This window comes from Canis aureus, chromosome 15 (assembly GCF_053574225.1).
Source record: "Canis aureus isolate CA01 chromosome 15, VMU_Caureus_v.1.0, whole genome shotgun sequence".
NCBI lineage: Eukaryota > Metazoa > Chordata > Mammalia > Carnivora > Canidae > Canis > Canis aureus.
This window is the reverse complement of record NC_135625.1, coordinates 53604143-53631155: the sequence shown is the minus strand read 5'-3', so window position 1 is coordinate 53631155 and position 27013 is coordinate 53604143. Positions and strand designations below refer to the sequence as shown.

Below are 27013 nucleotides of genomic sequence, written 5' to 3'. Positions count from 1 at the left end.
CATCCCAGGGCCCAGTGCCGGGGGGGGGGGGGGGGGGGGTCGCCGGGGCAACAGGTTCTTGTCTGTGTGCTGGCACTGACCACCACTTCCCTCTAGAAGAACAGAAGTCCTGGCAAGGGGGGTGGGGACACCTGCCAGTGGCCTGGGGTGTCTTGTGAGATGGGGTTGGAGGAGGGGAGTAGGAAAAACAGGCCAGGTGCCCAGCTCTGCAGGGCATGCTGTAGGGGTGGGGGTGGGGGTGGGGGCGGGACTGGGCTTGGAGTCTCTGTCAACTCCTCTCCCTGGGACCTTCCCACCCTTTTCATACGTGGGAAACGGACTGAGAGGGAGGCTTGGCCTGGTTTAGGGTCCCCATGTCCAGTGTCCCCATGGGCACTGCGCCCCATGCCCTGAGGTGGTCAGCATCTAGCCTCCTCCCGCAGCTGTGTCTCTGGCTGGCTCATGGCACCCAGCTGGCAGGGCGGTAGCCAGGGACCTGAGCTGCTGCTGGGCTCTCGTGGCCTTGCCCACCCCCATGCGCCACCAGGCCCCCCAGTGTTGTTCAGTGTCTCCCTCTAGGGCCAAGACACACGTACACTCTCACACCCCATAGCCCGAGGGTTGGCTGTCCTGCCCACCCCTTCCTAGTGGGCGTCCTTCTTTCCTGGGACCTCAGCAGGCATTCGTGTGTCCATGCAGAAGTGGACGATGGCCCCGGGGCAGGGGCTTGACCCTGACCCAGACCTCCACGGGCCCTGTCCAGGAGCTGCTGGACGTGGTGGGCCGTCCTGGGCAGCAGCTGCTGTGGCCTGCGTCCTAGCCTTCCTGCCCCAGCCCGGAGCCCTGTGCCATCCCTGCGTCCCCAGGTCATTCCCCAGAGGGCGTGTGGGCATCGATGGAGCGCCTCGAGCTGGCGGGGCTCCCCAGTGAACACGGCCCCCCCTGTCCCGTCCCAGGGTTTCTTGGGGGTCCAGCCGCCACCCTCAGCAGCCCCTGCCACCTGCTGGGCTGTGTGGACTTTCCATGTGGGATTTCATCTTCCAGCCAGCACGACTGCTGGTTTTTCCCCAGAGGTGGTGTCACTTGTCCCAGGCCAAGCCTCGGGGGTGGAGAGGGGGCAGGTTGGCAGCTCCTCCTGCCAGGTGGGCCCGTCTCCCCCTCCCATCCCTCCTCCGCCTGCGCCAGTGCCTCGCGGGTGTCCTTCTGCCCGTGACAGCTCTGCTGCTGCTCCTGGCAGCTGGCGAGGGGCCAGGCACCCACCCACGTCCCTCCTGTCCCCCTTCTCCTGGCACCCTCCCCACCCCAGCTCTACTCTGAGTCACCCACAGCCAGGGAGCAGGTGGGGGGCCGGGGCGGGTAGAGGATGGTGGCAGGGCTGGGAGGGCCGGAGGAGGCCACGAGGAGCCCCAGCCTGGGGTCTGTGCACCTGCTTCCTTGACTGGGACTGCCACTCACGCTACAGTGTGGCGGAAGATGTTCTCTCCCACCACCCTCGGCTTCCTGACTCAGCTTGGGGGCCCTGCCTGGGGGGACATGGCCTGGGGGGGCCCTGCAGGGAGACCCTGCCTGGGGGGAGATCCTGCCTGGGGGGGACCCTGCCTGGGGGAAGACCCTGTCTGGGGGGCCCTGCCTGGGGCACTTGCTGTGTGGAGCTGGATTCAGTCTCCCTCTGCCATTCCCCGGGACATTGTTGGAGTGCGATGGGTCAGGCCTGCTGTGTACATGGTACAGACGGTGCCCACGTGTGGCCCCATGTGGCATGGCACGGTGACAGCTCTGAGTAGCCCCTGCCTCCTGTCGCTTGCGGGGCTCCTGGGGTTTGAACGGTGTGGGGTGTACAGGGCTCCGCTGCAGCCACCCCCCGACCTGGCCCCCAGCCCCTGAGCCTGGGGGCACGCACCCCGGGGGGGTACCCAGCGTTCAGGGCAGGCCTGGTGCAGCGGTGGTGGTGGGAAACCCAGGAGGGCTTCCCGGCCTTGCAGGCTGTGGAGCTGCAGGTCTGGGATTCAGGCAGGGGGCAGCAGGGGGGTCACTGGTGTTTTGGGGTCCTGTGTCTATTTTGCTGTTTCACAGGATGTGAATGAATGCTGTTTTCTCTGTAACCCTGTTTCTTGAGTGGGAGAAACAAAGAGCCGTTTTATGGGCTAAGCCCTCCTCATGGGAGCAGGTGTGCGAATGTATCTCAAGCGTGTGAGAGGTGTGTCCAGACGATTCCCGGTTGAACTCAGGAATCCCCGTGACAACCAGTCTTTCCCGTGACACAGACTTCTCCAGACCCCCACAATGGTGTGATGGTGTCCCCTTGGTCTCCTGCAGGCAGCATCAGGGCCTGTGCCTCTTCTGTCCCCGGGGCTCACGGCCCTGCTGCCCCTGCTCCTTGTGACCTGGAACTGCCCACGTCCCCTGGGTCCCCGGGAAACGGTCGGTATTGGCCTGGGGTCTTCAGGAGGGAATAGGGCAGGGGGGCCTCCCCTTTATGGGGTTCCCAGATGTTGGGGGCGCTTGGCCTCTGCCCTCATTCCTGGGCCCCCACCTCTGTCCCCATCCCGTTTGAGAGGTGACTCTCAGACCCATACGCCCAAAATGACGTCAAAAGTGCCTGGGGCTTGTGCACGTGTGGGGGTGATGCAGGCTGGGTCTGACATAGGCGACTGGGGAGAGGAGACCACATCTGGGGCCAGGACACAGGGTGTCAGTGGGATAGATTCTTGGGGTCCTCTTGTCCTTAGCACTGGTACTGAGCATATTCTGGGGCATGTGCCATCATCCCATGATAGCGCTCTAACCCGTGGTCCCGGCAGTCGGGCCACAGAGGCAGGTGTCTGGTCCTCGGGGCAACTCCGGGTGCTCTGGACACTTAGGACATCCGGCCACAGCCCTGGCAGGTGCCTGGTGAGCCGCTCCTGGGGTAGCCTGCTGCCCGCCCGGCCGGGTCGTCACTGCAGCAGGCATGGCTGGTGGGGTGCTGGGCTGGGGACCCTGGGGCGCTGTGGGCCTTGGGCAGCCCAGGCACTGTCCCGGCTTCACCCCCCCTCCCCCCAGGCTGTTCAGTGGTCACTGCTGTGGTGTCTGGTGTGTGAAGTCCTGGCAGCCGCCCAGGCCAGAGCCCCGGGAAGGGGGTGGGTGGCAGGGATGAGCAGGGCAGCAAGCGGCTCTGAGAGGCCCTGGGGCTAGTGCAGGGTCGCTGGCCCATCCTGCATGCTGCTGCCCGCCGGAGAACAGGAGGCAGTGGAGGTGTCCTTCCCGGCTCCAGCTGGCAATTTAGGGCCGGGACACGGGTTAAATTTGACCTGCTTCACTGTGGCCACGATGGGGCTTATGGTACTAGTTTGGAAGCTGAGCAATAACTTGTGCACCGCTGTAGGAAGAATTCAGGGCTGTGGGCAGGGTGAGGGAGCTGGCTTCGTCCTTCCACAGCCAGGGGACTGTCCTAAGAAGGGGACAGCCTCCCGTTCTATCTGGGGCCCAGAAATATTGGCTTGGACTGTTAATTTCAGGGTGCGCTGCTGGTCTGCTACCGAGAGGGACGGCCTGGAGGGTCAGTGACCTGCTGTGGCTGTGGGTGGATCCTGCGTGGGCCAGGCCTCCCCTTCCTGGTCCCACACAAATAATTCCTCTCCCCAAATGCGCTCGGGATGCGGTCCATCTTTTGGGTGGGGCTGTGCCCTCGGAGACAGCTTTCAGGAATGAAATAGTCTTTTAAGGGGCTTACTTCTGAAAAGTGGGTTCCCACATGCAGTTTTGTCCTGATTTCTGGGCATGAAAATGACCCCAGCTCCCACCCTGCCTATCCTCCTGAGCACTACGTGACCTGAGCTTCATTCCGGCCCTGTCCCCCTGTAGACGGCTTCTCAGTTTTCGTCCACCCTCGGGGGTGTCCGCTCCGCTGCTCTTGGGACGGTGGGCAAAGCTGGAGTAGGTCCTGTAGGTCAGGTTCGCATTCTGTGTCGCGCTGGACAGTCTGCAGGGTTAGGGGCTGCCCTGAGTCACGCGGAGGGCGTCCTTGTCCTGACCACGTGTTCGCTGAGCCGTCACCTGGTGGGAGGACGTGAAGTGTGGGGCTTCTCTCAGACGCTCCGAAAAAACAAGCATGTGCATACGGAAGCACAGATTCTGCAGAAGTGCTTTTTCTGAGGATTTCGTAGTGTTGGCGCTACTTTCCTCTAGGTTTGAAAAACGTTCAGGATAGTAACTTAAAATCCTAGGAGAGAAAAAACGGCGCTGAGAAACCAGCACCCCGGCTGCATTGCGGGGCGCGGTGCTGGCTGTGGGGACAGCCCCTTCCACCAGGCCTCTAGAGGTGGCTCCCACCCCCCAGGTAGGTGTAGTGTTGCCTGTTTGGGCTTTGTATGGATGGAAAGGAGGAATCCACGCTGTGCGGTTCTGCTGCAGTTGAGCCCAATCCATCCCTCCTGGGGGGGTGCTCGGACCCCTTCCCATGTCTGCCGTCGTGAATCCTGCTGTGTCTTGTCCACTGGGCTCTGCTCCTGTGACAGAGGGGACGGGACAGCGCCAGGCCGCGGGGGGCGTGGGGGGTGAGGGGGCGAGGGATAGGGTGAGGGCCTGTCCCCCTGCTGCTCTGTTGGGACCCTGCAGAGCCCGGGCGCCTGGCCACAGGTGGGAGCCAGGCAGGCAGGGCAGGGAGGGCTTAGCGTTTCCGGGGGCGGGAGGGCTGGGTGGACAGGGGTGGGGGTGGGGGTGGACCCGAGCGTTCCCAGAGAGCATCCCCCAAGAGTTCCTGTCTGCGGGTGTGAGGAAGGGCCATGCACGTTTGCAAGCCTGTCCCCTACCACAGCCCAGCACCGTCACTCAGCCCAGGGAGAGCTGACCGCAGGGAGGCAGCAGGCTCCCTTCCTGCAGAAGGGCCTTCAGATGCCTAGGTCTTGGCCCCCAGGCAGCGCCCAGGGCCCGGCAGGCCTGAGGAGCTCACATCAACTGCACCCTGCGGGTGGGTGCTGTGTGCGGGTTCCCAGCCAATCAGGCAGGCCTTGTGGTCTTGGCTGGTGCCAGGCCCTTGCTCTGAGGAGCTCAGCAGGTGCAGGGCTGGAGGGGGGTGCAGGACCCCCGGCACCCCCTCCCTGGGCATGCCCCACCCTGGGGCAGCTGCCCTCCTCATCTTGCCTCTCTTGGCAGTTTGGCCACGTGTGTGAACCAGTGCCCTGTGTGAATGAAAGCACGTTTTGGGTCTTCCTTTGTAAGTGGCTTGTTCACACAGCCTTATATGAGTGAGCCGGGGTGGCGCGCACACGCTGCTCAAGAGTGAATCCTGTTGTGCGGCCGTAGCTGTGTTAATTCTGCATTCTCTAGCCAATGGAAATGTGGGGGCTTTTTTTTTGGTGTTTTGCTATTAAAATCTCCGTCACTTGTTAAAATGGTCCTCGTACCTTTGTCTGAAATAGAACATTTCTGATAAATTGCTTGATTCCTTGAGGCCCTGCCTCTGGAACCGAAGTGCTGGCCTCGAAGGGCTGAGAGGAGGACTGGGGCTGGGGCTGGGGGTGCTCCTAGGCTGGTTCCTTATTGCCCAGAGCTTGCTCCCCCTGCACCAGGTCTCCCTGTACCACCTACTCCTGCACCAGGTCCTCCCCTGCCAGCTCCCCCTACATCAGCTCCCCTGCATCAGCCCCCCCTGCACCAGGTCCCCCTTCATCAGGTCTCCCTGCATCAGCTCCCCTTGCACCAGGTCCTCCTATATCAGCTCCCCCTGCACCAGGTCCCCCTGCATCAGGTCCCCCTGCATCAGCTCTTCCTGCACCAGGTCTCCCTGCATCAGCTCTCCCTGCACCAGGTCTCCCTGTACTATGTCTCCCTGCACTATGTCCCCCTGCATCAGCTCCCCCTGCACCAGGTCCCCCTGCATCAGCTCCCCCTGCACCAGGTCCCCCTGCCATCAGCTCCCCCTGCACCAGCACACCATTCAGGCCAGTGTTTCGTAGATCTGTGCACCCTCACCCCAGAGGTCCAGCAGAGTCCTACTAAGCTCATGGGGACCCTGCCTGCTGCCCAGCTGCCCCCCCACACCCTGCGGACAGCGTTGGTCCACCAGCCCCACAGCCAACTATGAGGAACACACAGGTTTCAGCAGGAAGCTCCAGTGTATGGATTGAGGACAGAGAAGTGAAGGATAAATTGGTGCTGTCAGTTCTGCCGTGAAATGTACGGCACTTTGTCCCCCTGCACCACATGGGGTTCCTGCCTCTGCCTCCGTGGGCCTCTCCTGGCGAACACTGGGCAGCCTTTTCCTGCCCTAGTACTGCGGGCCAGGGGCCCGCAGGGCGGGGGGCAGCCGCATACTGAGAGAGGTGATGGGCCCCTCCCCGGGCCACCCACTGGTCTGGGTGGTACTGGGCTCAGGGGAGGGGTGGGGGCTGGCTACTGGGGCATGAGGTCACACTGTGCTGTTTTCTGTCCCCAGATCACCAGAAGCTGGAGAGAGAAGCTCGAATCTGCCGTCTCCTGAAGCATTCCAACATTGGTGAGCAGCTATCCCAGGGGGTAGGGGTCCCGGCTCTCTGCCCCGCGGCCTGTGGCCTTTTCCTCCCGACGATCAGACTGGTAGAGAGACACCCAGAGGCGCCCTGTTCCTTCTCCATTCGAGCGTGCCACCCCAGGCCCCTGGAAATGGCTCTTCCTCCTGACCTGCAGTGATTCTGGGGGGGAGGGGGTCGGTGCAGCCCCGTGCAGGAGCTCTACCTGGATGGGGCCCCACCCATCCCTCTAACTCCAAGCTGTGATCTTGGTGAAAACATTCTGTGGCTTCAGAAAAGCCACAGGCAGCCCAATTAAGAAGAAAAACGTTTGGAAACCAGAAACCTCAGAAACCACTGCAGGCGCAGTCCCGGCCTGATGTCTGAGGTCTGGTTCAGGTGACCTGGCTGTCGCCTGCCAGTCCTTAGAACTGTGTGGCCTGGGGCTGGGGTCCTGTCAGGGGCAGGGGAGCCTCGGGAGCCTGGAGCCTTCACCTCAGGATGGTCACCCTTTCTCTGAAATTCCAGGTCATATCCCTGTAAGTGACACCATTGTAGGAGCAGCACACCCTAGAAGTCCATTGGGGCCTCCGAGGCACTTGGCCCTCACTTGGCCACATGCCCACCCCTGTGGTTCTAGGGTGGTCCTTGCTTGCTGCCCCGGGGGCAGGTGTGCATGTCCACCTGCCTTCCCTGCTCCACCTCTGGCCCTTTAGGGACTTCTGAGGGGCCCACTGCACGAAGTAGCCAGGGGGCATGGAGGGGATGACAGGTCTGCTGCCTCTAGAGCTTGTCAAGGTGGAGTCCTGGGCCGCTCCTGTCAAGATTCTCGTTTAGTTGTGCCAGGACAGTGCCCAGGATACTATTTAAAAAGAGTAGCAGGAGGTGTGGAGCAGCCAGTTCTGGAGCCACTGGCCTGGGGGGTGCGGGGCACATGTCACTCCTGAAACAGGGCTTGGCCTCATGGAGGCCCAAGGGGCTCCGGAAAGCCTTTGCCAGTCCCTAGAGCTGGTCCTGGGAACCTGTGGCCCTGCAGGACAGGGGGAAGTGAACCCCCACATCCTGGGCGGCCCCCTGTACCAAGGCTGCTGCAGCCCCGGGTCCCGCCCAGCGCTTTTACTCCAGGTTCTCAAGCCCAGTGTGTGGGACCCGCTGGCATGCAGGGCCCTGACTTGCTCCTGGAAAGCTGACTCAGGGGCCTGCGGTGGGCCCACGAACTGGAACCTTCCACCAGTGTGCCAGGTGTCCACAGGGATCCCAGGCCATTCCTCGCTGGCGGGGTGGGGGGGGAATGTTTGCACAAATGATGGGCTTCGGTCTGACTTCTGACCTTCCCCAACCCGGCTGGGGCCCTCTGTGGCTGGGGCCCTCTGTGGCTCCAGGCTGAAAACTCTTTCCTGGTGCTCCTGGCAGACACCTCCACCGGCCAACTCCACCCCTCCCCCTCCCGCCAGCCCCCTCCCCTGCTTCCCCTGAGCACCAGGCCACAGTAGGTCACCACTTTGAGCAATCATCAAGAATCCCCTTTAAATAGCGGGAGGACCTAGGTGTTCTTTGGTTTGGCATTTTGGGACAGTTCTTCAAAAGATATCTCGCTCTGCCTGGATGCCTGGTGTTGTTCCTGGTCACTTACGATCAGACCCTGAAGTCCTCATAGCAGCTTCATTCCAGAACACCAGGGAGCCTGCAGTGCAGAGGGAACATTCTAGAACATGGGGGAGGTGGAGCAGAGACTGAAGTACAGAGGAAACATTCTAGAACACAAGGCAGGACTGAGACGGGTGCAGAGGGGACGTCCCGTTCCCTTAGACTCTGGAGGGGCTCTCTGGGGAGTCGTGGGAGCTGTCTAGGGGCAGGTGAGGGGGCTTGGCCCGGGCCTGGGTCTGCCCAGCCTCACCCTAGACCGAAGTGCCCCCCAGACCCCTGGGGGAGGCAAGGGGACCTTGTTCGGCCAAGTGCAGTGGAGGGGCTCCCCGTCTTCCACTGCATCCTCAGGGAGCACTGTGTTCAGGGTGTGGGGGTGCAGGAGCCTCAGTTTCCCCATCTGCACAGTGGAGGTGGGCACCCCCAGGGAGTGCCCGGGAGGAGCCTGGAGGAGTCAGGTGGAGGCCAGGCCGAGCCCCCTCTGCTGAGTGACCTGGGGATGCTCAAGGGCAGGTCGTGGCGGCTCCTGCGGGGTCTGCAGCCCTTGAGCTTCTGGGGCTCCCCACCTGGGTCAAGGCGCACCTGTGCTGCCGGCAGCACGACTCAGGCGCGGGGCGCTGGTTTTCCGTTCGTGGTTTCGAGGGCCCGTCAGCTGCGCGGCAGGGTGGCTGCGTGACCTGCGGGATCCGAGCAGAATGAAAACGTGGGCCTCGAGACAGCAGGAGCAGATCGGGGTCCTTGGGGCACCTGGGCCAGGGACACGGGCCAGAGCTGCATCTCCACAGGTTTTCCTGAATCTTTATGGTTTGCTTCCCAGGGAGCTCACTCATGGGGCTGGTGGTGGGAGGCTGGACTCCCTCCATGGACGTCTCGTCAGGGCCATTTGAGCATCTTTGAGACGTGGCAGTGGGTCCCCAGGCTGCATGGGGACGGGGACACGGAGACAGGAGAGGGAGGGAGAATGAGGAGCACGGTGCTGCTTTCCCCCCCTAAGCTGTAGTAAAACACACGTAATATTTATGATTGTAACCGTTTCTAGGTGTGTGGGTCAGTCGCATGTACGTGTGCAGCCGTCACCACCCTGTACCCAAACTTCCTACCGTCTTTGCCGGAACGTCTGCATCCAGGAGCACTGACTCCCATTGGCCTCTCAGGCCCAGGACCTCCCATGCGTGCTGTGTCTGTGGGTTGGTCCCCGCTAGGGACCGGAGGTGGGATCGATCACCCATGGGTCCAGCTGGGACTCCCCACTGCCCGCCCACCTTGTAGCCGGGTGCTCACGTTCCTTGCTTTTCGAGGCTAAGTAACATGCTCCGTATGGACGGACAGTGTGCCGCTCCTTTCCCCGACGGCCGACACGGCCTTTCCCGCGTGGGCCGTGGACCTGGGTGTGCGGGGCTCTGTGTCCTTGCTGCTTTCAGTTCTGTGGCCACAGAGCCGGCGGCGGCTCCGTAGTGAACTTGCCGGAACCACTGTGCTCTTTGGCTCTGGTCCTGGAGGCGCCAGCCCCGCCCTGCGGGCTGCAGAGCACGGGGTGGGCATGCGGGGCCTGTGCTGAGCCGTCACGCGGGGAATGGGGTGCACAGAGCCGGCCCCCCAGCACCAGCTGCCCAGCCAGAGCCCTCCCCAGCTGGTACAGTTTTTCTTTAGAGACAAGGGGTCCCCCAGCTTCCCCTCAGCTTCCTTCAGCCTCTCCTCAGTCTCCCCCAACCTTTCCCCAGTCTCCCCCAACTTTTCCCCAGCCTCCCCCAGCCTCCCTCCAGCTGCCCCCTAGCCTCCCTCAGCCTCCTTGGAGCTTCCATCCACCCTCTTCCCAGCCTCCCAGCACCCTCCCACAGTCTCCACTCAGCCTCCCCTCAGCTTCCCTCAGCCTCCCCCAGCCTTCATCCAACCTCCATCCAACCTACTCCCAGCCTCCCTCCACCTCCCCCCAACCTTTCCTAGCCTCCCTCCAGCTTCCCCTCAGCCTCCTCACAGCCTCCCTCAGCCTCCACTCAGCCTCTCCACCGCCTTCCTCTAGCCTCCCCCCAGCCTCCCTTCAGCCTCCCCCACCTTTGCCCAGCCTCCCTCAGCCTCCCTCAGTCTTCCCCAGCCTCCACTCAGCTTCCCCTCTGCATACTAATCCTCTCTCCCCAGGGCCTGGCTCCATGATGGCTGCTGAGGCTAGAGCCCACCTCCTTTGCTGGGTGGTCCCCCCTGAGCTGGGCAGGTGGGCACCATGGAGGACTCGCCCTGAGGGCTTCCTGCCTGGACAGCAGAGGCCGGGGCAGCTGGGGAGAGGTTTCCCATCTCCTGGTGCTCAGGCCCGCAGCTGGTGGTGTCGCCCCTCCTGGTGGCTCTCCTGCCACCGGCCGTCCAGAGGCTGCCCGGTGCCCCCTGGCCTGGGACTCAGGCGCAGGCCTCGGAGGATTCGTGGCCTGGGGGGCTTCCAGGCCAGACTCGGGGTGCGGCAGGACTTGCTTTGTCGTTACCGGGCACCCTGCTTGTGGTGTCAGGGATTGCCTGTGTTTCTGTAAGTGGATTTGTGAGCTCACTGTCTTGTTGCTCTGTTCTCTCAGAAGTCCCGTCTGATACGCTAGACGGGTTTTCTTCTAAACCGTTAAAATAAGGTGCAGTTCCTTTTTAAACGTTAAAAGATTTTTTTTAAAGACGTGTGCACACGCACACAGGCTCCACTCCCAGACTCCCCGTGGCTCCCAGGCGAGGGGGTGGGACCCCCCTGGCTGGGCCTGGGAGCCCGGCCCTCCCACCAGCACTGGGGGCGGGGGCCTCCTGCGGCACCCAGCATTATGGACCCCTGGCCCGCCCCCCGGGGAAGGGGAGGAAGGCCCCCTGGAATGCCCCTCAGGGTGCCCAGGCCTTCCCCTGCTTGGGGCTCAAGGCGGGGGGAGGGGGGCACCAGGAGGTGGTGAGCTCCCACTCCCCACTCCCCAGACTTTGCAGGAGGGGCCTGGGCAGAGGTTGCAGTGAGCAGGGGTCTGGGGTGTTGGGGAGAAGCAGGCCAGCCCGCAGTAAGCCCTGGGCTGGGGTGTGGGCAGGAGTCCACCCTGACGTCCCCGGGAGACCTTGTTCGTGAGCACTTGGCGGGGGGCTGGGGGGGATGCTGGATGCGGAGCCACTCGGCCTTTCCGGGCTGTGCGCCGGGGAGCTGGGCTGGGGGCCCTGGGGTGCCAGCTGTCGGGCGGCTGGAGGCTATCGGCGGCATCTGCGGGGGGCAGGCTCCCAAACGTGTGGGGAGGCGGCCGTGTGACCATTCCCGGGCATCGTTGCTGTTGGGCGGCGCCAGGTGCGGCCCGGCTTCCGGCCAGGTGTGCTAGGCCCCAGGTGTGCTGGGCCCCAGGTGTGCTGGGTCAAGGCTGCTTTCGGGGCTGTTTCCTTCCCCTCCCTTAAGGCACGCCAGTGTGCCCGGGAGCGGGGGGCTCGGGTGTGTGCTGTGCCAGGCTCAGGGGCCCAAGAACAAGCAGACAGCTTAGGGGAGCACCCGGCAGGGTGCTGTTCTGGAGCCCCCCGGGGCCTCCCTGGGCCCCGTAGCTGGTCCCAAGCGGCAAGCAACGGGCCCCCTGCACTCCTCTCCTGTAAGCAGCTCCTGTCCAGGGCCCGTCTGATGTCCGGCGAGCCTCCGCCCTGCACCCCAGCCCGCCTGCTCCCCCGCCGGCCCGGGACCAGCAGACGCCCAGAGGCTACAGCCCTGGGGATGCTTGCCGGGCACCCGGGGCTCTCTCCTTGGCCTCTGCCTGCTGCCCGCCCACCTGGCCCTGCCCCTACCTATGCGGTGGGGGCCCCCTATGAGGGAGGGGGGCTGGGTGGCAAGGGCTGATAGAGGCTGGGCCAGCCCCTCACAGCCCCCTGTCTCCTACAGTGCGCCTCCACGACAGCATCTCCGAGGAGGGCTTCCACTACCTGGTCTTTGATCTGTAAGTGCTGGAGCTGGGGATGCAGGGCTCCCAGCGGGGTGGGAATTGGGGGCAGAAGTGGGGATCACCCCCGGGGGCTGGCCCGACTCCCAGGCCCCCTACCTTGCAGCCACACCAGCACAGCCTCCCCACCCCCTATGTGCTTTGCACCATTGGTGCCCGGAGCCCCACAAGGTGGGATCTGCCCCCTGGGCCCTCTTGTCTACGGGACCCCGGGGGGGCCCGGGCAGAGGGGTGAGAGGAAGGAGAGGACCCCAGGAGCGGTCACAGGGCGTTCCTCTGGAGTCCTCACCACAGCCCACTGGCATGAGCGTGTGTGTGCGTGCACGCGTGTGTACACGTGTGCACGTCCATACACTTATGTGTCTGTGTATACACACGTGTGCGTGTGCAGCGTCTGATGTGCAGGCTTTGGGGCTTCTGGCGCCTCTAACTTCCTGCTGGATTTAGGAGTGAGCTCATCCCTGTCCTTCCCTGACAGCTCCCACTACACAGCTATATTTAGCTCTCTGTGAGTCAGTGTGGCTGGGGACTGGGAAGGGAGTGGGCAGGGGCCGTAGGCTTTGGGCGGCCCCTAGTGGCCTCTGGATGGCTGCGTGGCCAGGGTGCTGTCACCAGTGTGATGGGACACCTGCACGGGGCAGCTGCTCTTCCCTCAAAGGACAGATGCTGCCACGGTTGTTGGGCAGCCTCAGGAGCCCTCAGTGGACCAGCGCTCCAGGTCCTCTGGTCAAGGGAGGCTGGGACTGTCCCTGTAGAGGCTTGGTCACCTCTCAACACCCCAGTGTTCCACAAGACAATGCTCTGAGTTGCCCGTCAGGTGGCCAGGGCTGGCCTGGGACACAGCTGCCACTGCCAGGCTGGGGCTGTCCCCAAACGTCTGTGCCACGGCCCCTGAAGTGGCCCCTGCAGAGGGGGCAGGCTTGCTGTCACCCCCGTGGGCCCCCACACCCACCCAGCTTCACCTGCCTCCTTCACAGACAGTGTAGAGGCTGGAGGGTAGCCATGCCTAGGCCCTGGTGGCAGTGAACAAGTGGGTGGGTGTGATTCAGAAGACAGGGAGGGAGAGAGCAGGGTATGGGTGTCCATGTGCACACGTGTGCATGCTAATGCGTGTGTGTGCACATGTGTAACTGCATACGTGGTGTGTGCATGTACATGTGTAGGTTCATGTCTCTGGGCCTACATGGCAGAGGAGTATGGGGAGAGGCTCTGGGAGGCCAACAAGAGGTCCTTGGCTGGTGTGTCTGCAGAGCGTGGGGAGAGGAAGGGCCTAGGCCCGGCAGGCCCTCCCCGAAAGCCTCTGCAGCCCACAGACTTGTCCTGACCCTGCTGCAGCCCCTGCTCTGGGCACCCAGGACGCCCTGGGCCACAGGGAGGGAGTGGGGAAGAGTAGAGACCGGCCCCTGCCCCCACCACAGCCTTCCCTGTCATACTACAGACCCTCTAAGGCCTGGGGCGCCAGAATTGGGGAACTACTTCTAGCCTGGGTTGGCATCCCCTTCAGGGGGCCCCAGACTTGGGGAAAGTGTGGATTCAGGGGCAGACAGGTCTCCCCACTGTCATCTTCTGAGGAGGTGGAGGAGGAGATGGAGGAGGGGGAGGTGGTATAGGTGTTGATGTTGTCTGTGGTGATGACAGTGATGGAAGTGACGAGGATGATGGGGTCTCTGGAGTCTGTGACCTCAGTCTGCCTTGCCTGCAGGGTCACGGGTGGGGAGCTCTTCGAGGACATCGTGGCCAGAGAGTACTACAGTGAGGCGGATGCCAGGTGGGTGTGCAGCCCTCACTCCTTCCCGCCCTCTCCTCTCCCCACCCCTGCCCCCGTGGCCCACGTGTGCTCCTGTGTGCATAGCGGCTAACGGGGCCTAGGCAGACGGTCAGCCGGGCTGGGGTTAGTCCATGGCCCAGCTGCCAGCCCATCTGAGCCCTACTGGGAGCTCCTGAGAGGTGCCCAGAGCAGTGGGCAACTGGTGGGGACTGGCCCACAGAGGGCTTTCTCCCTGGGGCGGCCGGAAGGGGGAGTGACCGGTGTCCCTCTCCTGCCCCTCCATTGGACCTCATCTGTGGCCCACAGCGGGCACTCAGGGGGCCTTTCCAAATGCTCTTCCAAACACAGGGCAGGGATCCCTTTCCATGCCACTCTCCCACGGCTGGAGGCAGGATGGGAAGGCGAGGGGGGCCTGTGCCCCAGAACATGTCTGCTGGCTTTCCTTCATGGGATGGCTGTGGGTGGGAAGCCAAGGCCCCATGTGCAGCGATGGAGGGACTCAGGCTTCCTTTGGATGACACTTCCGTGTGGGCTCTGGGGCAGCCCTTCCTACTGGGGTCTGCCATCACAGGGGATGAGGGGCCCAGTGACCTCTGGGTGCCACTGCAGAATGCTGCTGGGATGCAGGGCCCTTCTTCCTGGAAGGAGAGGCCCTTGGTGACCTGCCATGGCCCCTGCGGGAGTGCCACTCCTAACCCTGCGTCTCAGCTTGCACACCACTGAGACCAGCAGCTCCCTGCCCCCTGGGGTGGGACCCTCGCTTTACAGAGATAAAAGGCTGACACTGGTCATCTCGAAGTGGCATTAACTATGGATGCTTCCCTTTTTTATTTTTTTGTTACTTGTTTATTTCTAAAAATTTTATTAATGAGCATGTATTTCTTTTCTAATCAAGGAAATGAATAATTATTTTTTAAAGTAGCTTTTCGTGACTTGCTTCTGCACCCGCGGGTGACCTCGCCTGCTGCTAATGGCCTGAGTGAGTCCCGCAGCTGCCTGGGTCCCCACAGACCCCAGAGCCCAAGGCGGGTGGTCCGCCAGAGTCAGGGCCAGGGTTGGGAGGGTGTCAGAGACAGGTGGGGCTAGGCTTCTCCTCTGCCTTGCCTGCCGGAGAGTGCCGGGGCACAGGCTGCTTTTCTGAGGGTCCTTGATGGAGGACCTTCATTTTGCTCACTAGCCTGGGAGTGCTGGTCCCCTTCTGGAGCAGGAAGTTCTGGCTCTTATTTTCTTCTTTCAAGAAAAGTAGGAATGGAGCAGAGCTGGGCCAGGAGGAGCTCTGGGGCTCTCAGGTGCAGGCCCCGCCAGGTGGGCGGAGCTCCAGGGCCCTCAGGTGCAGGCCCCGCCAGGTGGGAGGAGTTCCGGGGCCCTCAGGTGCAGGCCCCGCCAGGTAGGAGGAGCTCCGGGGCCCCTCAGTTGCAGGCCCCTCCAGGTGGGAGGAGCTCTGGGGCCCACGGGCCCCAGATGGGCCGGGCAGTCAAGGTCCTGGGGCCCACCACCAGGGCAGAGCCGGAATAAGAAGGGCTGCCTTCCAGTTCTGCCACCAGGACTACCTGGCTGCCTCCATCCGGGCAGTTTGCCTTCGCAGCCCTCCGTTTCCCAGCCTGGAACGCCCTGCTCCGGGGGCCTTAGTCCTGGGCACCGACCACTTCCCCGGGGGCCTGGTACTTCCCCTGTGGTCCGCAGCAGGTGGTCTTGGCTGAGGGGCGATCCCGCCTGCTGCTGCAGCTCCCCCTTGGCTGGGAACCCCCGGCCCACCCCAGCCTGCCCACAGGGCCTGCCTTCTGTGTCCGGCCATGCCCCACACCCGGTGCTCCCAGCACCTGTGGCCTCAGAGCTCTTTCCTCACCACCTGCCCCTCTTGCAGGCCTCTTGGCCTATCGGGGGCTGTCGTGGAGGCTCTCCTGGTTTCGAGACCCCTTGGAACTGGCCCAGAGGAGATGGGGCTGGGGTGCACACACAATGCCTAGCTTTCTCTCACAAAGCCTGCCTTACTCATGGCCCAGCCCTGAGGAGGGGACAAGGGGAGCAGGACGCCCCGGGGCCACGCCTCCAGCTGCCCCCGCTGATAAAGCTGCGATCGGAGTGGCCTCTTCTCCCAGCAGCTCTGGCCCCTGGGTCGAGGCGGAGATGCCCTGCATTTGCCCTTTGCGCTGGTGCTTTGTTTGCAGGCCGGAGGGCCCCACAGAACCTGGGTGGACATTCATGACCCACAGGCGTCGTCGGGAACCGTAGCAGACGGGCTGAAGCTCACTCCCATCCTGGGAGGGCGGCAGTGCTGACTGCCTGTGTCCAGGGACACCCCCCACGCCGCCGGGAGGGGTTGGGGCCTGCTGAGGCAGGGACCCAGGAGGCTGGCCACGCGGGGTGGTCCGGGCCCCGGTAGGTGAATCGGCGGCCCTTCCAGGGGTGCTGCTCGCGGCAGAGCAGTCCTTGGCTCCTAGCGCCTGGATTCTCTGGAGGAGGCAGGGGCAAAGCAGGACTTGCTTTTTTGACCTCTTTCTTCTTCCCACTTGGGAGGAATTTGGCAGTTTGTGGGAAAACTGAAGGGTCTTTTCCAAAGCAGGCAAATGCAGGCAAATCAAAATTCAAAATATTTAGAACCCGGTTTTTAAAAGGCTAGTAAGATAGTGGCTCCTGAGAGATGTTTGAAGGGCCTCCTGAGACTCCACTGCCCCAGCGAGAAGGAGGCGGGGGGGGGGGGGGGGGGGGGGGGGGGGGGGGGGAAGGGGAGGAGGAGGGGGAGTGGGAGGAGGAGGAGGCAGGGGCACAGCAGAGGTAACCTCTGAGCCCAGAGGTCTGGGACCAGGACCCAGCCAGTGTCTGCAGCTCTCTTGGGAATAACTCTGACCCCCCCCCCCCCCCGAAGAAAGGTCCCATGGGGATAATGGCACCAAGGTTGTGGGCTCAGATTGGAGTGGGGATGAGGGCCGGTGGTCTGAGCCCCGGGGGCCCCCCCAGGGCAGGGCTGCCCATAGTGTGCTCGGCCCATTCATTCCGGGCGGCGGGGGGGGGGGGGGGGGGGGGGGGGGGGGGGGAACCAGCCCATTTCTCCCCCCGGGGTGGCTGTGAAGCTTTTGGAGCAGGTCCTCAGAGTCACAGGCACAGCCAAGTCCTGCAATGCTGTCGCAGAGATGCAGCCCCTCTGCTGGCCTCGTGTGTCTGGTGCGTGTCTGGGCCCGGCACTCCCAGGAGGGATGGGGAGGGCAGGGTGCAGCCCACCCGCCCGGAGCCCACGTTACTAGTCTGTCCCGCAGCACATGGACCCGTGGGTCCAACAAACAGTCTCAGAACGTCTTGCTGCTGGGTGGGGCAGAGACAGAATTGGGAGCAGAGAGCCACCTGTCCACTGCCACGGAGGCCGCGGGCCAGTGCAGGGACACCCACCCCGAGCCCGCGGCTGCCGTGGGACTGCTGTGGGCACGGCCAACATGGGGCGTGCAGAGGGCGCTGTCCCCGCCACGGGATGGTCTCCGGGTGAAGGCGGGATGTGCGTGACCTGGAGGTGAAGCAGGATGTGCCGCGGGCTCAGCAGGTCTGCCCGGAAGCCAGGTCACCCCAGGGCTGGCGGGAGCAGCCGGAGGCCCAGGCCACACCTGCCCGGGGCGGAGAGGCCGCGGTGCCGGGAAGGGCCTGCAGGGTGTACAGCTGGGGGCTTGCCGGGGCAGAGCCGTCGCAGCCCAGGAAGGCGCTGGTCCGCCTGGGCTCCCCTCGCTCCGGGCAGAAGCTGCGTGCGGGTGGCCTCAGAGATCTGATGGCCCAGGGCTCCGGGTCGGCTGTGAGCGGCCGGTCTCTGGAGGCCGGTCTCTGGTGTTTCCCACCCCGGGCCCTGGCTCAGCGACCTCAGTGGCCAGTGCTGGGGGTGTCACCCTGTCTCCGCTGTACCCAGTGGCCTGCCTGGCCTTAGCAGGGGGCCTCCAAAGAGCTTTGCCCCGTGGAGTGGGTTCCCTCCACCTCCAACCCCCCACCCCCATGGTGAGCTTGCTGTGAGGGATCAGCCCACAGGGGCCGAGCCTGTGCCTGTAGAACGGGGGCTGGCAGTGGCTGGATGTGGGCCTGGTGCCACCGGGACACAGATGAGGATCCCCGGGGACTGAGTACTTTGTGGGAGTCATGTGAGCAGGAAAGGCTTTGAGGGCAAGTTAGGCCAGGACATGGGACAGGAGACCCTAGGACACGAGGGCAGGAGATTCAGGACATGGGAGGGTGGTATCAGGGGTTGTTTCCTGACCTCCACAAAGCTCAGGAATCATCAATCAGCAGGTCGCCAGGCTCTGGCCGCTGCAGGGAGGAAACAGGTCTCCTTTTTCAGGCAGCAGGCGATGGTCCCCAGGTGTGGCCCGAGCTATCTGAGGAACCGGTCTGGTCCCTCACCCCGCCTGGAGTGCGCCATTAGGAAAACGAAGCCCACGCCACAGCTGACTGGCCATCACCTCGCAGGGTCTAGCTATGGCAGGAGGGGTCCTGAAGCAGTCTGCACCCCCCACCGCCACCAAAAGGGGATGCAACTGTGGCCCGGGCAGGTCCAGGGCTGTGACTATGGTCCCAGGCAGGTCCAGGGCTCCCGGCGGCCTGTGGCTGGCTCTGGGGGCAGCTGGAAACTATGTGCACCCCTTGGGCCATCTGGGGGAGGTGGGCTCAGGCCAGAAGCTGGTGTGTGTAGCGGGGCGGGTGTCAGGGTCTGTGCTCGGGTGATGTTGCTCATGCACAGGTGTCCGAGGTGCCTGAGGGTGGCCCCCACCTCTCCCTCCCGCCCAGAAGGCCCCAGACTGCTCCCTGGCTCAGAGCCCCGGGCGGCCCAGCACAGCAGCCAGCAGTCAGTGTGGACGTTTGGGGCTGTTAACGCTCCAGCAGCTGCCCCAGAACAGAGTGTGGTCCTGGTGCTCGGGTGCCACCCTGCTGCGTGGTGCCAGCCTGCCTGGCAGGGTGTGGGCTCAGCCCTAGCCCCCTCTCGGAGGGCGCCTGGCCCAGCTTTGGGCGCAGTCGGTGTGAGCCTGGGGAGGGTGCACGGGGACCAGAGGTGTTTCCTCTAAGTGTCGCTTACTGGGTCAGAGGAGACGGCTGGGCAGGGGTGCAGGGGGCTGGCTGTGCCCTCTGCCAGCCCGTGGGGGTGAGGAAGGGTCCTGGAGACTCTCTTCTGGCCGGTGTCTCCTCTCCCATATGGCAGGCTGCATCTTGATCCCCTGCTTCCCCACAACCCCAGTGCCACACAGCACCCCATGCCTGCACCCTGCCCCCCTGCCCCTCGAGGCCACCCTCACTAACACGCCTGCTGTTTGCTGCAGTCACTGCATCCAGCAGATCCTGGAGGCGGTTCTCCATTGCCACCAAATGGGGGTCGTCCACAGGGATCTCAAGGTGAGTCCCCCGCCCTGCTCTGCCAGGTGTCTGTCGTCTGTACCTGCATGTCTCGAAAAAGGAGGCCCTGGAGGGGCAGTGGGAGTGCCAGGAGCTGCTGCGTGTGAGTGTGCATGAGCTTGTGTGTGGGGGTGCAAGAAGGTGCATGCAGATGTGTGAGAATGTGCGCAGGTGTGTACTTGTGTGTGCATGTGTGTACACGCATGTGAGAATGCACGTGCACACGTGTGTGTGTGTGTGTGTGTGCGCACGTCCCTCCAGATGCCTCCAGGCTTCAGGACTGAGAGGCAGTGGTCAAAAATCAGCCTATTAGCACATGTCACCTGGGGTGTCATTCCGGGCTCCAGGTGGGACACAGACCTGGCAGGGGGGCACACAGGTGATGTGTGCACAGGTGGGGCTGATGCCAAGGGCGTAGGGGTGAGCTCAGGGCCAGCCCTGGTGGTCGCTGCCAGTGTCCAGCCCATTCTGGAAGTGTCTGCTGCCCCTGGCTCAGCTCTGGGCAAAACAGTTTGTCACCCCCCAGGGCACAGTGTGGCCTCAGGAGGAACAGCGCCCCCTCTGCCTTCCCCGCCTCCTCGTGTCTCTAAGGCTGGGCTCCTGCCAGCTTTTTCTCTAGGGTGTGAGGGAGCCATCATTCCCTCTGAGAGTCCCCAGGTGGCATTTGAGACCAGCCTTCCCACAGGCACTCTGGTGCTCACGCTAATTGGGGCCATGCCTTGGGCCACCAAGGGGTGTGTGTGTGTGTGTGTGTGTGTGTGTGTGTGTGTGTGTGTGTGAGCTCATCCTGGCGGGGCTGCTCTGGGGACGACATCCCACCGGGAGTGGGCCCAGCACCCCCTCCTATGCCCTTCACGTCTCTCTCTGCACACCCCACGTGGTCCTGCATCCCTCTGCCTGCGCCTTAAGCCCGCCTTGTCTGCCCTTGGGGCTTCACGGTCTGTCACCATATTGTTTGAAGCAGCGTCACTTGGAGGCATGCGTTCCCACCTGGTTCCTGGACCCTATGAGTCGTAGCTCACCCTGAGGCCACGGCATAGGAATGAAGATGGGTGCTCCCTCTGGCCCAGGTGTGACCCGGGGGTAAACAACCCTTGCTGAAAAGAGCAGAAGGGCAGGACGCATGGGCTCTCCGTCTCCTGCCTGCTGTGGAGGCCAGACGGCCTCTCCTCTTCTGGAGAGGACCCCTGTCCCCTGTGGGGACGGAGCCCCAGAGGTGGTACTGTGGTGGACTTGCTCGCAGCAAGGTGTGGGGGCGGAGGGGTGTGGAGCTGGGGTGGGGACCCAGCACATCCCTTGGTGCTGCCTTGGTGCCTCTGGGCTGATGAAGCCCCCGCCTGCCACTCAGATCCCTCGGTGCAGGTGATGGGGAGGCAGGGTCCCCCCAGCCCTGCTCACATGGGCAAAGTGAGGATGTCCAGGGCCTTCTGAGCTGTTCTGGGCGGGCAAGGCCACATGTCACATGGGCGACAGAGCTGTCCAGCCAGCTTGTGGGGCCAAGGGGCCAGGGGAGGACCCACTTTCTGCCATGGGTCCGGCTTCCTTCCCAGGCTCCAGGGACTGTTGTCAGGGCACCCAGCAGTGTGAACTCAGCTTTTCTGGGGCAGTGTTTGCCTTTCTTGGGGCGCTGACATGGCAGTGTGGTCTCAGTGGGCCTGCCAGATGGGGGGAAGGAGAGGGGAGGGGAGGGGGCCCTGGGAGCCCCCCTGTGGCCAGAGACAACGGAGCCCAGAGGCCGTGAGCTCCGAGTGCTCCACGCCGCCGACTGCCACAGGCGGCCAGGCCGGGGCGGGAGGGGCCCTGCGTACAGGACACGGGGTAGAGGGACACTCTGGGCCCTCGGGGCCACGTGTCCCCCGTTGGGGGCCGCAGTCTCCTTGGTGCTGCCGTGGGACAGGGGACGAGTGTCCTTCAGCTGCTCCCTGAGGCAGAGGGTGCTGGATGGGCCCGAGCCAGAGGGACGTGGGGGCAGATGCTCCAAGCCGCCTCCTTCCTCCTTACTCTCTGGGGGTCCCGCTCCTCCGGCAGCCCCTCACTGTGTCTCTGAGCACCCAGACGTGGAACATGGGGTGGGGGCATCGCCTGCCAGGGCTTGTCGGGTGCACTAAGGTCTGGTTGCTGCACCCTGAGGTGTGAGCCGGTTCCTCTGTGCCCCAGAGGCCCCCAGGGTGCTGAGGGGGTGCCCCAAGGTGTTGGCCAGGGCAGCACTCACACAGCAGGGGGTCAGACCCATGCACCCAGGCCTGCAAACCGCAGTCCTGTCTACTGTGTCCCCTGCCCTCCGTGACACCCCGGGTGTGAACCACACACCCACTGGTGGGTCACCTTCCCCGCAGCCCGAGAACCTGCTCCTGGCCAGCAAGTGCAAAGGGGCGGCCGTGAAGCTGGCGGACTTCGGCCTGGCCATCGAGGTGCAGGGCGATCAGCAGGCATGGTTTGGTGAGCATCCCGCTGGCCGCAGGGGGAGGAGGGAGGACGGGGCTCAGAGGCTGATGGGGCCCTCACCCCGCCCTTCCCCTGCCCCCAGGGTTCGCAGGCACACCGGGCTACCTGTCCCCGGAGGTCCTGCGCAAGGAGGCCTACGGCAAGCCGGTGGACATCTGGGCATGCGGTGAGACCCCTGTAGGGGCGGCGTGGGGCCGCAGGGGCCATGGGGGCCTGGACCACTGGTGCTGGGCCAGGCCAACCCCTGCACGGCCCATGGCTGGAGACACACTGGGGGGTTTGCGAGGGCTCAGTGTCTGGGAAGGTGGGGGCTGTGTGCGAGGGGACGGGATGTCCAGAAGGGTGGGTAGCCCACCAGCAGTGCTGACTCCTGGGGCTGCACCCGGCCTGGAGCCCCTGCCCGCACAGATTAGAATTGCCACCGCGACCCTGGCTGTGGCAGAGAAGCCCACCGCCCAGAAGAGAGGGCTGGGCCAGGGGGAGCACAGGGTGCTAAAGGGGTGGGGGCTATGCAGGCTGTGGCAGGGCTGCCTCCTTGGTGGGGGTCCCAGGCACAGCTGAACCCTGGATGGACGCTCGTGTTCCCAGGGCACAGGGTTGAGCATGAGGTGTGGGTGGGGGCCGCAGGGGGCTCAGGGAATGGAGGCTATGGGTGGTTCAGGGGGTGGGGTGTTGGGTGGGGTGGGGCATGGGTGGGGGCTGCAAGGGGCCCAGGGAGGGCTCAGGGAATGGGGGGCTGAGATGGGGTGGGGGCTGCGGAGGGCCCAGGGGGTGGGGATGGAGGCTGCAGGAGGGTGCCCAGGGAGTGGGGGGCTGGGGTAGGGTGGGGGTGGAGGCAGTGGAGGGGGCCCAGGGAGTGGGGGGCTGGGGTGGGGTAGGAATGGAGGCTGTGGGGGGTCCAGGGAGTGGGGCGCTGGGGTGGGGTGAGGGCTGTAAGGGGCCCGGGGAGTGGGGTGGAGTGGGGATGGAGGCTACAGGGGGGTGCCCAGGGAGTGGGGGGCTGGGGTGGGGTGGGGTGGAGGCAGCAGAGGGGGCCCAGGGAGTGGGGACCTGGGGTGGGGTGGGGTGGGGGCTACAGGGGAGGCCTGGGGAAGGGCTCAGGGAGTGGGGGGATGGGATGGGGTGGGAGTGGAGGCTGTGGGGGGTCCAGGGAGTAGGGAGTGGAGTGGAGTGGGGAGTGGGGTGAAATGAGGATGGAGCTGCAGGGGGTGCCCAGGGAGTGGGGGGCTGGAGTGGGGTGGGGGTGGAGGCAGTGGAGGGGGCCCAGGGAGTGGGGACCTGGGGTGGGGTGGGGTGGGGGCTGCAGGGGAGGCCTGAGGATGGGCTCAGGGAGTTGGGGGCTGAGGTGGGGTGGGGCAGCCCCGTGAGGTCCATGCTCTGTTCCCCCCAGGGGTGATCCTATACATCCTGCTGGTGGGCTACCCACCCTTCTGGGATGAGGACCAGCACAAGCTCTACCAGCAGATCAAGGCAGGAGCCTATGATGTGAGTGCTGGGACCCCTTCGGACCCCTCCCCGTCCAGGGGGAAGCTCCTCTTCCCAGAACCACGACCCTGATGTAGACCACTCGGAGAATCTGGCTCCCGCCTGGGGAGAGGGCTTCAGAAACACTCGTGGGTTGCCTTGTATTCTAGTTTCCGTCCCCCGAGTGGGACACCGTTACTCCTGAAGCCAAAAACCTCATCAACCAGATGCTGACCATCAACCCCGCCAAGCGCATCACAGCACACGAAGCACTGAAGCACCCATGGGTCTGCGTAAGTGCACCCAGCATGGTGACCCTGGGGTCTCCTCTGCACAGCTGACCGGCCTCCCTGGTCTCCTGAGTACTGCACGGCCTGTGGCCGGGGACACACTGGGGGGTTTGTGAGGGCTCAGTGTCTGGGAAGGTGGGGGCTGTGTATGAGGGGACGGGATGTCCAGGCGGACGAGATGTCCAGGTGGACGAGAGGGCCTGGCTGGGGAACACGGCTGTCAGGAAGGCCGGGAGGGTGAGGGTGAGGTGGGGGCAGATTTTAAGGGGTGGGGGCTGGGCAGCAGGTGGGATGGGTGGCTTGGATGCCCCAGCCCTGCTGCCCCAGCCCTCTCCCTGACCCCCATCCAAACGGCCTCTGTCCCCACAGCAACGCTCCACCGTGGCTTCTATGATGCACAGACAGGAGACTGTGGAGTGCTTGAAAAAGTTCAATGCCCGGAGGAAGCTCAAGGTGAGATGCAGCTCCCAAGTGCCCACCGCCCAGGTGACTGTGCCCTTAAGGGTCCTGGACTGGGAGCGGCCCCAGGGGTCCTGGCAGGCTTAGTGAGGGGAGGCACAGCGGTCCCAGCGATCTTGGCCCTATCCTGGGCCCCACATGGCAGTGACCCTGGAGAGCGTGGCACCAGCCTGCAGGCTGGGGGTTTCCTCGGGGTTCCCCGCAACAGGGTTCCATGCACCCAGGGCTGTGCACAGGCAGGTGCCCCGGGTCACTGCCGCTCACTTCAGGGTGAGTGAGTGGGCGGCCCTGACCCCCTGCAGGCTGAGCTAGGGGACCAGCCTGGTGGGTGGGGAGGAGAAGGCTGTCAGGGGGCCAGTGGGAGGAGCCCTGGGGTCCTGGAGCCCTCTAGAAGCTGTGGTCCACCGGCCACCGCTTTGTCAACTCTGGAAGCAGGCGGCCAGTCCCCTGCAGCTGCTGAGTCTGCAGACTGGTCTGCGAGGCAGGGGCCTGAGTCCTGCCAGGCGCCCCCAGGCTGAGGTTGGGGCCGGGGTGGCCAGGCCTCAGCTGCCTGTTTCTCCCCAGGGCGCGATCCTCACCACCATGCTGGCCACGAGAAATTTCTCAGGTGAGAATGGTCTTCTCCTGGAAAAGCAGGCTTCCGAGGGCACCAGTGCCAGCCGCCCGCCTTCCCTCACCCCATCTCCCCGCCCATCTGCCTGCCGCTCAGCGGCCTGGCCTCCTGCTCTCCCGGGGCCACAGGGCCTAGGCTCCGGGGCGCCCCCACCCTGACCTGGCACTCACCCCCGTCCCTGCGTGTTGGGTGTCTGTATCCTCGCCTGACGCCCTCATGTGTGAGCTGCCCGCCGCCTGGGCCGCAGCTCTGTGTGTCTGTCGGCACCTCCGTGGCCTTGTTGTCCTGAGCCCTCTGAGCACCCGTTCTGTGTGGGGGAGAGAGAGGAGGACCCGGGACCTCTCCACTGAGCTCCGGACTCGCTGGTGGCTGCCCGCCTGGGGCACCGAGGCCAGGGGGGTGGGGGGGGTGGGGGGCGGGGGCGGGTTGTGGCGTGCGGCTGCTCAGGGGCGTCTGTCAGCGACCCCGAGGCCAGGGGCCCTGGCGGCCCCGTGTGGGCACGGCGTCACCTGAGGGGCAGGTGGCCCACTGGCTGTCCTGTGGTTGTCTGTCGCCCGCGTCATTGGGTGCGGGAGCGTCTGGGGTCCGTCCCTGTGCGTCTGTATCCAGCACCCCGTCCTGTGACCTTTGCTGTGATCCTGTGGTGCCGGGAACGGGGGGTGTGTGTCACTCCAGCACGATGGGTCCCATCCTGGGCGCGAGAAGCCCCCGCTGGGGTTTTCTAAGGAGAAAGGAGGCAGATGCTTTTCACCTGTCACTCAGTCTGGGTCCTGTTCCCACTCTCCCGGGAACGGGACTCTGGAGCCATCCGCCACCGACTGTGGACTCTAATCTTCTTCTGCTTCCTTTGTCTCTCCTCCTCCCTCCCCTGCCCGCCCCGTCTGTGTCCGCCCCTCCCTCGTCTCTAACCCGGTGCTAACAGTGGGCAGACAGACCACCGCTCCGGCCACAATGTCCACCGCGGCCTCCGGCACCACCATGGGGCTGGTGGAACAAGGTAGATGTTCGTGACCAGGGTCCCGCCTGGCGGCATGCAGCCCCCTCGCTGCACGCAGCTGCCGGCCGGGCCTCCAGAGCCACCCCCTAGGCCCCGGGAGCCCCAGCTCCCGCCCTGGACAGGTCCCACTTGGAGAACAGGAGGCAGCCCCCGCTATGCTAAAGGAGGGGCCAGGCTAGGTGACCCCTGAGTCCTGCCTCCCCCCACGTGCATCACACGGATCCTCGGTCCTGACCCCTGACCCCCTAGACTCTAGGGGTCAGGAGACCCCTCTGGACAGAGCGTTGTGCTCTCTGCTGTCTCTCCCCACTTGTGCCTCACGAGCCCTGCTCAGAGTGACCTTGAGCACCCAGAGGGAGCCTCAGGGCTGCTGTGGGGTCTGGAGCCTGAGTGGGGGACTCCCGGGGAGAAAGACACCCTGCACTGTGCACCCCCGGCCTGGCCCCCCCTGCCCCCAGGGACCTGCCCTGTGCTGCTCCCCGTCACTCGCATGGAGCTGGTGGTCTGTGCTGGGTCCGACGTGTGCATGTGTGCCCTGTGAGCCCCAGGACAGGGGAGCCTCAGCCCCCCCTCCCCGAACGTCCTGTTGGTTTTTTGTATGAGGCCCCTCATCTCTTCCCACACGTGTGAAGCCGGCCTGCTCCTCCCAGGAGCCTCAGGCCAGCAGCTCCCGCCCACCCAGCTGTGACCTTAGCCAGAACCCCTGAGGGCCGGTGGACCGGGCCCCAGGATCTGAGGGTGGACCAGCTTGAGCTGAGGGTGGTGCAGGTTTAGGGTGCACGGAGCCACCTGCAGCTGGGGTGGTGCCATCCCCGGGCTCCCCAGACGGAGCTCTGGGGCCTGGTTTTGTGCTGGTGCCTCGTGCTTCGGCTTGGTCAGGGCAGAGGCCGCCCCAGCCAGCCGTCCACCCCAGCTCTTGCCTCCAGGTCCCGCAGGGGATGCGTCCCCCAGCCACCTCCTTCTGGGGGTACTCAGGGCAGGGCCACCCTCGGGAACGAGGGTCTGCGCCCCTCCCATGAGCCCAGAGGATGTGCCCGGCGGCAAGGCCCCAGAGGGCTTCGATCCTTAGATTCCTCTCCGGAGCCTTTCTGGAGCGCGTGACGGGAAGGAGGAAGCGGGGCCAGGGAACAGGGAGCCTGGGCGCTCCTGGTGACGCGCTGCTGCCCAGCCCAGTGAGCCAAGCCTCTGGGCTGCTCTCTGCCGGGGGCTCCTGCCTGAAGCCCACCTGCCTGCAGCGGATGCGGAGCAGAGCGACTGCATGAGGCCGTGTGCATGCGCAGCCCCTGCCGGGGCACCCAGGGCTGCTGTCCCGGGGGTGGTCAGTGCATGTGGGCTGAGCCCAGCATGGCTGTCCCGGGCGACCAGCGAGGGGACGAGGCAGAGGCTGGGCCCTTGGGCTGAAGCCCCTCTGCTATGTCGACCCCTCTCAGCCAGCTGCACTGGGAGGGGGTCTCTGCTCCAAGGCCATCGCTCCCCCGAGGGGGACAGGATCTGGGTGACACAGTACCCCCGGGCAGAGGAGCCCAGGGTGTCTTTGTAGAGATGAATGCTGCAAGTCGTTAGAGCATCTCGGGCTTCCCGGAGAGGAGGCAAGAGAGCTGGCATCCGTGGGGGG

At 64.5% G+C, this 27013-nt stretch overlaps 1 protein-coding gene and 1 long non-coding RNA gene across 6 annotated transcripts in view; one reads left to right on the top strand and one right to left on the bottom strand.

Annotated features, from left to right (window-relative positions):
- The window catches only part of CAMK2B (calcium/calmodulin dependent protein kinase II beta), a 77017-nt gene that overhangs the window by 36194 nt on the left and 13810 nt on the right, over positions 1 to 27013 (top strand). For 3 of the 5 annotated variants that reach the window (XM_077849919.1, XM_077849920.1, XM_077849922.1), the window contains exons 3-13: positions 6395 to 6454; positions 11950 to 12004; positions 13710 to 13775; positions 19058 to 19130; positions 21467 to 21569; positions 21658 to 21741; positions 22966 to 23060; positions 23210 to 23332; positions 23699 to 23782; positions 24353 to 24395; positions 25324 to 25398. In XM_077849919.1, the coding sequence (XP_077706045.1) occupies positions 6395 to 6454; positions 11950 to 12004; positions 13710 to 13775; positions 19058 to 19130; positions 21467 to 21569; positions 21658 to 21741; positions 22966 to 23060; positions 23210 to 23332; positions 23699 to 23782; positions 24353 to 24395; positions 25324 to 25398 (861 nt within the window). Of the gene's footprint in view, positions 1 to 6394; positions 6455 to 8190; positions 8303 to 11949; positions 12005 to 13709; positions 13776 to 19057; positions 19131 to 21466; positions 21570 to 21657; positions 21742 to 22965; positions 23061 to 23209; positions 23333 to 23698; positions 23783 to 24352; positions 24396 to 25323; positions 25399 to 27013 lie in introns of those variants that run through there. The other 2 variants (XM_077849923.1, XM_077849921.1) reach the window with 2 other exon arrangements.
- Positions 1926 to 8167, bottom strand: LOC144284831 (uncharacterized). Its single transcript, XR_013353250.1, has 3 exons — positions 8080 to 8167; positions 4314 to 4466; positions 1926 to 4180 (listed from the first exon to the last, which is right to left on the bottom strand). It is a non-coding gene; the product is annotated as an uncharacterized LOC144284831 (long non-coding RNA).